Genomic DNA, 10,301 nt, shown 5'->3' on the forward strand with positions numbered 1-10,301 from the left:
ATATTTTATTTTTTCTTCGGCCACCGTATACGGCGGTGCCGGCGCCGAAGATCGGCGTCCGGCGCGGTGGCCGATGACCGGACTGGAGACCGGACGACTGAGAGGGGAGAGAGTTTTTTTTTTGGAAAGTTTTTGATTTTTTAAAAAAAGGCTGAATGAAATGAAAATTTTAACTGAATTTTGGCTTAAATAGCCCTTTCAAAACGGCATCGTTTAAGGCCTAGGTTGACCTGAATCCGACCCGACCCAACCTTAGGATCCGCGTGTTTTATACGGAGGGGAAAATTGTGCTTTTAGCCCCTCCACCTTTTAAATATTTTATAATTAAATTTTTTTATATTTTTAAATTCGCCCTTTTATTTATTTTCAATTTCAATTTAACCTTACCTGGACGACCCCGTTTTAGAGAAGGGAAAATTTCCCTTCCAACCCCTCTATGTAATTCGCGTGTTCAATTTAATCATTTGGGTTTTATTTATTTGTGAATCTACCCCAAATTTTTATATTTGTAGTTCAATTTAGTCTCTTTTAATATTTTTTTCTTAAATTTAATTAACTTTAATAAAGAAAGTATTATTATTTTTTAAAATCTATATATATACATGTATATTTATTTTTTATACATGTACATATTTATTTTTTAACTAATATTTTTCATATTTACAAATACATATATTTTTTTAATGTAGATATTATTTTTAATATATTTTACATGTATATATATTTATTCTTTTTCTCGAATATTCTATTATATTTTCATATACATACGCGCATTTCTTTATATTTTCGAAAATGCTTAAATACATATTTGTATCTTTAACACATATATTTAAAAATTTTATATATGTATATTTATATATTTTTCTTTATTTTCATAAATGCATTATATAAATTTTATAATTCAAATTTTATATGTAAATCATGTATTTTATTTCTCATAATTCCAATGCATATGTTACGCGCTCTCTTTTTTTATTTATTTTTTTTATTTTTTGTTGATTTATGTTTTCATATTTTTATTTATTTGATACTTTGCATGTTATCGATTTTGTTTATTCATTTATTCATATTATTTCTATGCCATTGTAATATTTATTATTGCATTGTATATTTAATGTAGCATCCCATCATTTTTTTACTCGATTTCAAACTTTTCAAAATTGAGATAATGCTTGTATTTAGGATTTTCAAGGAAATTGAGCCCTAACGTATTGGGTTCCGATTTTCTTCGTTAAATCTAACAATCGAGCATTTCTCTTTAATCAAAAAATAAGAACTCATTATTGGGAATTCAACACGTTGTGTCCTAACGTATTGGATGTGACGCATTGATTTCTCAAAATGAAGATTTTTTCTAAAAAATAATAAAGGAAATATTCTAAGTTTGGGATTTTGGAGGAATTGTGCCCTAACGTATTGGGCCGCGATTTCTTAAATCTTGAATAAATGGATATTCTTTTAAATTTTTATTTAACGAGTATTCTGGCCTAATTCATTTTTGAGGAAATTAGAATGTCGTGCCCTAACGCATTGGGTGTGACATTTTCTTTCTCTGAAGTGATAAGGGTCTTAATACGTAACGTTTTTAAGTTTTTGCTAAGGATTATATTTTTCAAATTTTTGACATTAAGACATTAATTAATTAACTAAGTACCAATTTTTGGGCGTTATGAGGGTGCTAATCCTTCCTCATACGTAACTGACTCCCGGACCCGTTTTTCTAAAATTCGTAGACCAAAGTCGTTTTTAGGTGACCCAATCACAGCTTAATAAAAGATCGGTGGCGACTCCAAACTTTCATCGACAACTAATTTTTTTTTCCAAAAATAAAAATGGTTTCGACAATAAGAATATACACATCCATTAAGCATATCTCAAATATATCGAGTAGTCTATAATACACATACTTATTTAATACACCTCATACGTATCAAGGAGTCAAGGATATAAATACCTTTTAAACACGTTCACCATCGTTATCTTTCTAATTTCATCTAATTTGATATATTTTCTTTCAAGGTATCACATATATATATAATTCTCTCATGCTTAACTATCAACTTATTCTTGTTTCTCTTATAATTCATAATAAAAAACAATTACTATTAATAATTTCACAAGCCAAATATTTTTTATATGATTTTATTAACATTTGATTCTTGGTTAAATAATCATTTAAGTCCTTGTTCAATTCTAAATTAATTTCCACTAATTTAATACACCATCAATTTAATTCTTGTATTATTTAATATTCCATTTAATTATTTACTAAATAAGTTCATTTCTAATTTAATTACTAATATTTTTATTGCATAATTCCATACTTGCTTCGTAACCGCTCGATTAAAAATTTTGGATGGCTCGATTTAACAATTTTGATCCCACAACTAACTTTTTCGATACTGTCAAAAATCAAACTGTTACACATTTTGAGTTTATTGGTATTTTTATTTTCACATATATGTATATATTTATAGTCTAATTGTAACAGCCCGCCTGGCGTAGATCATATCGATATGATGTTGGCGTATAATTGAGTAAGCCGGAGTAGTAATGGGGTGAATTATCAGTTAAAGTGTTGGGTTTGGTGGACTCTTTTATGAGACGATCCCCTAACCCCAAATGTTCTGGGCGAACTTGTCAGTTCACGGAACAATAGAATTATTTTATGTGGAAACGATAGCTACCGTTGTTACAGTTTAGTTGAAATCTAGTTGGATTTGAACTAGATACTGTAGATGGCATCTTGATATGTTTAGGTAATTGAATGACATGTAGCTGGTTGTTTAAGTGTACAAGCAATATTTTACCCCTCTAATTAATGGTAGAAGTTGTGTTTGGTAAAATATTAGATTTCAAATCTAATTAGGCAAGCCTAGTCTCATAATTTCAAGGCATTAGTGGGACTTTTGACCTTCCCACTAAACTTATTTCTCGCTATTTGTGCTATATAAGGATGCCTATAGCCATCATGTTTCACCTTTGTTTCCCTGTGTTCTTCCATATGTCTCTAAAATGTTTAGTTAATTGTGCTAGAGGAGACGAGAAAGGTTTCCAGAAGTTTGTCAAACGCCATTAATAGTACTAGTTGACTGCTCAAGAAGCTAGCGAAGGTCCGAGCAATCGAGGCAAAGGACCAATAGAGTAGATTCTATCCTGAAGTTCATGGTGAGTTCCTTCTTGCTTCCTTTGAGTTATGAAAATTCTATGATATATGGGTTATGAAAGGTAAGTTGTCCCTACTGAAGATGGGTTGGTGTGTCTTGTATTGACAAGTGTGTAATAAGTCTGTGTTGTGTGTGTGAGCATGGCCATAGTCGAGGTAAAAATAATCACCTTGTGTACGAGCCTAGTGCTAGGCTGTTTGTGATATGTGGAAATTTGGAAAGAAGCTTTATTTGTGATGCCTCCGGTAAGGAAGCTTTATTGCAAACCGAACAGGCAGATCACAGCCTGACCTTGCGGGAGAACACATGTTCAACCTAACAAGGAATATGAAAACAAATATGATTTGGCTGATATACGATTCTGGATTCTAATAATAGGCCTAAGGCTGGCACAAGGTTGGGTTATAGGTAAACATAGGTGTCTGTAAAAAGTGCGTATAAGCTGGCGGCATGTGTCCGCTAGGGATACCTTGTGCGTTGTTTTGACTAAGTGTCATTATCAGAAAACTGTACTACCAACTTGACATAATGTGTCTATAAGACTAAGTTCGAAAATATCTTTATTTTTGGGTCGATTATCGGTAATTCGATAAACAATATTTATCTACCTGGAACGCACTAAGTTCGATTGAACTTACTCTGTTACCTTTCTTTCTCAGGCAATTGATTAGTAGAATAAGATTCTTAGAAGGGGACTGTGCCAAAGCTGCATCTGCGAATGAGTCACTTGTCTATTTTGTATCATGCATGACTGATTGGCGGATGGCGTATTGTAACACCCCTAACCCGTATCCATCGCCAGAATAGGGTTATTGAGCATTATCGGAGTTTACAAATTAATTTATAAACATTTCATTTCATCAAGCATTCATATTTATAACCAATCAAAATCAAAACATTAATGAGCTAACATTGGCCAATTTAACTTATTCATGCCATTATAACCAGAATCAAATCATCCAAAATTACTGATAGAACCAATGGATAGTGTGATATATCTTCGACAAGCTTCCAACCCAATCGAGCTTTCGATAATCATTTCAATGCATCTAATAATTATACAGATTACCAATAATAATTCAATTCCAATAATAAAACACATATTTATATAATATTCATCACCAAATAACATTCAATTTAATTAAAATTATACAGAATATAGTTCATACGAACTTACCACGCTAAATTGCAGAAATACCAAAATTCAGGGACATTTTGGTAATTTTCTATTTTCCTCGAATTTCCACCCAATCTTGATCTAAATTAATATTTCATTCAATTTATTAATTTAAATAATAAAACAATTCATTTCATGCAATTTGGTCACTTTTTGACATTTTTACAAATTTACCCTTAAAATTTTACTTTTATTCAATTTAGTCCCTAAACCTAAAACATGCAAATTAACCATTTTTAATGAAAACTCATGCTAGTTGAATAATTATATATTTTACTCCTCCTCCTCTCCATTCCACATCCTTAATGTATAGAACATGCTTATATGTAACATTATCTATAATTTCACTATTTATTTATATGTTCATTCAAAGCTATCCACTTGAGTCATATTCACTAAATTATTTATATCTTGAGATACGGAACTCCGAATTAAGATACGCTAAATTTATATGAAACTAGACCCACATATCTTCTTACCATAAAATTTTCAGAATTTTTGGTTTAGACAATAAGTGCAGTTTATTCTTTAAAGTCATCTCTGTTCTGTTGTCTGATAGTTTCGACCCTTCTTCACTAAAAATCAATTATCTCATCTTACGGGATTCAGATGATGTTACCGTTTGTTTCTATTGAAAATAGACTCATTGATTATTTAAAAATATAAATTTAACCCCCTAATTATTTTTCTAAAATTTTTTATGATTTTCAAAAGTCAGAATAGGGGAACCCGAAATCATTCTGACCTTGTCTCACAAGATTTATTATATCTCATGATTTACATTTCCATTGCTTACATCGTTTCTTCTATGAAAAACTAAACTCATTAAGATTTAATTTAATATTTTATTCATCTTATAATTTGATTTCCACAATTTTTCGTGATTTTTCAAATTTAGACTACTGTTGGTGTTCAAAACTATTTTAATGCAAGATGTTGATTACTAAGTTTAAAACTCTCTTATTCTTTTTTTTCTATAATATTTCCCATCACTTTCTCTTATTTCCTTTCACTAATATATCAAGAACATAAGACCTTATTTAAGAAAAATCTACTATAATATCATTTCCATGCTTTTTCAATAATATCAAACTTAAAAATATATTGAAATCTTGATGTCCTTACCTTGTCATATTAGTTTCAACCTTTAACTTGATTTTCTCTCTCCTCTAGCTTCTCTTTCTTGAATCTAACTTGATATTCTAGTTCCCCATAGTCTCCTTGTTATCTTTCTCTCTTGATAGATATGGAAATTCTTTTGATTTCTAGGTGAAAATAGTAAATTTTTGGTGGAAGGACCAAATTGTAAAGAAAGCAAAACTTTCTCTTTTTTTCTCTTCTTCTCACGTTGGTGCATGGGAAAAATGGTGGGATGTTGATTCTTCATGTTCCTTTTCTTATATATATACTAAATAAAATAATAAAATAATAAATTAATATTTAAAAATCAAATTAAAATATTAATAAAATAATATTTATTTAATTAATCTAAAATATCTTAAACATCATCATTGCCTTCTAGATTTCACTCTCTTCTAATAGACCATTTTTCCCTTTATAATCTTTGAAAATTCCATCATTGAGTCATCACTTAATTTGGTAAAATTATGATTTAGTCCCTCAAAATTCTTCGCCTTTTCAATTTGGTCCTAATTCATCCATTTTCCTTATTTTCTAGATTATTCCACCCTTAAAATATTTGAACCATTGGTCCTTTAACTTTTCATATTTACACTTTATCCCCTCAAATTTTGAGTATTTACTCTTAATCAACAAAACTTTTCTCACTTTTACGATTTAATCCTTTCTTGAATTAATATATCATAATATACTTCCCAATGTTGCCATAACTCAAAATTTCCCTTTTTGTCATTTTATTTCCTTATTTTACTATATCAAGGATACCTACTTTCTTACTATAGTAATTTTTGAGGTATTACAATAATAATTTTCGGGATATTACACATATACACACGTTTTGTATTTAACTTTTTCTTTTACTTCGCAACTATATTATTTTGTCATATAAAGTGAAATTGTCCCTAATTGTAAAAGGTCATGAACGCCAATCTCCACTGATTTGCAGTTTACAAATCTGTCTTTTCTTAAGTGTATTCACCTTTGATGGCAAGGTTTGATTAATAGGTCGTTTATATTAATTCTTATTACTTTCCTGATGGGCTAAGGGGTGCTACACTAATTTTTAATTTTTTCATAAATTATATATAATATATGTATACAAATATATCTTAATTATTAATCTTTAGTTTTTTAATAAATTACATTAATATAAATATATTTATATACAAATATAAAATTTAAAATTATTAATCAAGCTCAATAACTTTAAAATGTTTTAGATCAAAAAAACAAAAGTTAGGTTTAATATATCAAAATTATATACCAATTAGTATGGGTTGATATTTGATATGCACCCGTACAAGCTAATATTGTTCTGAAATGAGCCAAAACACATCAATATGATCAGTACACATTGAAATCTTGATTGTAACGGAGCCTAAATTATTTGGTATTAATTGAGGAACGGCTTAGTACGTATCGACTAATACGATACCGACTATCATATTTTTATTAAATATATATAATTTATGTTTTTTATGACGAATTTGAATTGCATTATCAAATATAAAAATAAAATGAATCATTACGATTAAAATTTTCATAATTTAAAATTATTTAAATTTGTCAAAGTCCAACTTACCCAAACTAATCTGAATTAAAAATAAAAAAATCTAAATCTAAAAAAATCTAAGCTTGAAAATATTCAAGCCCGAAAAAGCTTAGTCCAAAAATTTTAAGCCTCGAAAAAATATGAATCCAAAAAAACCCGATTCAAACCTGCCCGTACGTCTCCTTAAAAAAAGAAATCTTACTCCTGTAATATCTAATCTTACCATAGTTGGTTTTTGAATCTAACCAAAACCAATTTTATCCAAACGGAAGCAAGTTTATTTTTGTTCCCACGTGTGAGAAACATATGCAAAGCAATAATACTAGGAAACTCCCAAACACCAAGAACCGGTGCATGAGGAGCAGCTGTCCGAAACTGTAAACGCACAAGTCTACGTGGAATGACCCCACTGCCTTGGAACCCTGTGGTGGCCACCATGCTCAAAGGCTCCTGTCTTGCCTTCTGCCCAAGACTCTAAAGCGTTATTTCCTTTTAATGAATAGAGCGTTATAAAATATTGATGAATATCTTTGTTTAACGTTTCTGAATATATTTATTTGGTTTTAATAAAAATAAAATAAAATGTACCTAATTTAAAAGAGTACGAATAGAATTTTAGATTAAAAAGATAAACAAATGAACAAATAAATTGAAGCCTACAACTCACAGCAGCAAGCACCAAGAAGAATCTAAATTGGGGTGCCACTGCCAGTCATATTTCTTATTGCAGCCTTGTCAGCATCGTGATAACCTACTCATAAATCAAAACCTACAAATTTAAACAAACCCATATATGGAAAGTATATCACACCTAACCATATCACCAAACTAGAAAGCACCATTCAATAATTCTATCAACTTCATATAGCTGTCTTTAAAATAAAGGGAACCCATCAACATTTGTTTTTGACCCAAACAGAAACGAAACAAAGTTTAAAATACTTGCAGCATTCTAATATTCTATCATATGATGAGGTTGAAACTAGAGGTGATAGTTTTATAGCCGCCAAAATTTCTTCAATCTATAATGAAAGAAGCAAAAAAAGGAGGATTCATTTTTTGTTTAAGGGTGGATTATTTCATCCTAAGTGCGTCGCCTCAGGAAGCAAAGCAAGAGTGAGTTCTAAGCCAACATTACTACTATCCTCAAACTTCAAGATAGGACCCCTTTTGGCGTGGTTTACCAGCGAACCCTCCACGGTCTCCACAGAGAAGGTGCTCTCATCTTCTTTGCTGTCACCATTTCCGAGTTGGCTCATCCACGAGTCAACCACCTGTCGCTTGGAGCGAGTCCTGGATCGCTTGAAACGAGTGCGGGTCTTGACCTTGTCGATGTCTGCTGCTGCAGCTGGTTTGGTGTCCTTGAAGACATGGCGGATGTCGTATGTCTTGAGAGGGGAAATCGGTTGCTCTTCTTCAACTGATTCCAAAGATGATGAAGTTTGGGTTATGGGGGAGCCTTTTAGCACAGCATCAACGGCTGCTTGGCACTCACCCCAGTTCCCGGACCAAAGCATCCCAATTGACCCATAAACTGGATTTACCACACGCCCACAGGCCTCGTATAAAAGTGACCTAAAAATAGCTACAAACAAAATGCATATAAAAAAAAGTTAAAAGCAATTAATGAAATCTTGTTTTTGGTTGGGTGGGGTTAATGAAGTACGTACCAGGGCGAAGGTTTTCGGGGCCGGCTTCAATTAGGTTGAGGAGACCAGCTCGGCCATAGAATTTGGCAAGGAAGAGAGTAGCATTGGCTTGAGAATCAGAGGACTTGATCCATTGAAGACAAGGTCTAATGGTGCAGTTTTCGGTGCAGCCCTTACGCAGGACCCTGCAGCCATTACAGCTCATCCTCATCGTAATTATATTTCTGAAAGAGATCGAGGGAGAAGGAGGAGAAGGGGAAGGGAAAGATTAAGGTTAATATAAAGGTGGGCAGCGCAGTGGTTTCCAAAGGAGTAAAAGACCTGAAAACCGGGGGTGAGTGTGGAGTGTGTTCTTTAATTTCCCTTCTTCTTCTTGTTTAGGTAAAGTTGGGGACTGCCCCTCTTTGGTAAATGAGATTGGTTTTGGCGCTTTCCTCCTTTTCCAAACAACCCTACATGCACGATTTTATTACATAATCTACCATCCATCTTGCTTATAACTCCTTAATTAAATATCAGTATGTACTCTTTCCAAATTTTATATTAACTTCATACTCAATCATTTATTTTATTTCTTTTTAAATTTGCAAAGCTTTACTTCTTCATTTCTTATATTATATACCTTTATTACCCTTTAGAGCTTTTTTTCTTGATTATAGGATAGTGGAATTTTCTACAAATACATTATTATGTCTTCTAATTTATGCTGTAATTTGAGAAACAAAGGGGCCAAAATGCCAATAATATATATATCTATAACTCTACAGCCTTTATTTTCTTTTTTGTACACATTGGACAATTCCTTAATATTTTAACCGGTAAATAAGTAATTTATGTCCAAATAAATGTTGAATTTGTTAGGAGTTTTATTAAGAATAAGGATTTATTGAATGACAAATAAAGGGATAAATACAAAAACAGAAAGAGGACAGCAGTTGAGAAGTGGAAGCCATGCAAGCAAGCAAAAGGGGAGAGAGAGGCAGAAAATCCGCAACAGATGCACGTGCCAAGTGCAAGCTCCCTTTATCTTAGAACTGCGTGCATCTCGCCACATCTCATTGCGAGCTCTACCTTGAAACCATCTTATATTATATACCTCCTGGTTTTCAGGAGTCCGTCCGTACAAATGACCTACCTGGGTCTTATTTTCACTTCAAATCACTCAGTAATTTATTCTTTTCTTTTACTTCTTTCTAATGCTTCTACTATATATCAGACTGGGTATTTTCTAAAATGCTTTTTTTTTTTTACAAATGTTGAATAATATCTCTACGCAATCCTAAAATAATCGGTATTTTTTTTCTATTTTCTATACATTTTTTTTCCTTTAAAGAAAAAAGGGGGGGGGGCGGGGGGGCGGAATCAGTTATGTCTAGTATTTTATGTAAGACTGTGGGCGCCTAAAGAGATACTGCCTGTGGTTTTAACAAATAGCCTGATTTCTATTTTGATTTTATCTCTAGTCTCCTTTGGTACCAACACAATATATACAATCACACCAACATAAAAATGTATACTCTTCATTCGTAGATATAGAAAAAAATAATTTTTAATTCCGGTGTGAGTAAATGTTTATAACAATAAAATTAAAATACAGCTAAACATAACCACATTGA

The 10,301-nt window shown here is 31.6% G+C and overlaps 1 protein-coding gene across 1 annotated transcript; it reads right to left on the reverse strand.

The window, feature by feature from the left end:
* Nucleotides 1-7,877: 7,877 nt before the first annotated feature.
* LOC107909577 (LOB domain-containing protein 42) lies at nt 7,878-9,034 on the reverse strand. Its single transcript, XM_016837162.2, has 2 exons — nt 8,707-9,034; nt 7,878-8,621 (listed from the first exon to the last, which is right to left on the reverse strand). The coding sequence occupies exons 1-2, from the start codon at nt 8,894-8,896 to the stop codon at nt 8,116-8,118; spliced, it is 696 nt and encodes a 231-aa protein (XP_016692651.1). The 5' UTR covers nt 8,897-9,034; the 3' UTR covers nt 7,878-8,115.
* Between the last annotated feature and the right edge of the window lie 1,267 nt (nt 9,035-10,301).

This window comes from Gossypium hirsutum, chromosome D02 (genome assembly GCF_007990345.1).
Source record: "Gossypium hirsutum isolate 1008001.06 chromosome D02, Gossypium_hirsutum_v2.1, whole genome shotgun sequence".
Classification (NCBI taxonomy): Eukaryota; Viridiplantae; Streptophyta; class Magnoliopsida; order Malvales; family Malvaceae; genus Gossypium; species Gossypium hirsutum.

Excerpts from the sequence above, each read along its gene's own strand:
- LOC107909577 (XM_016837162.2), bottom strand. The coding sequence starts at position 8,896 with ATGAGGATGAGCTGTAATGGCTGCAGGGTCCTGCGTAAGGGCTGCACC. Across the intron at positions 8,622-8,706 it reads CCCCGAAAACCTTCGCCCTG|CTATTTTTAGGTCACTTTTA; the intron begins GTACGTACTTCA and ends TTTTGTTTGTAG.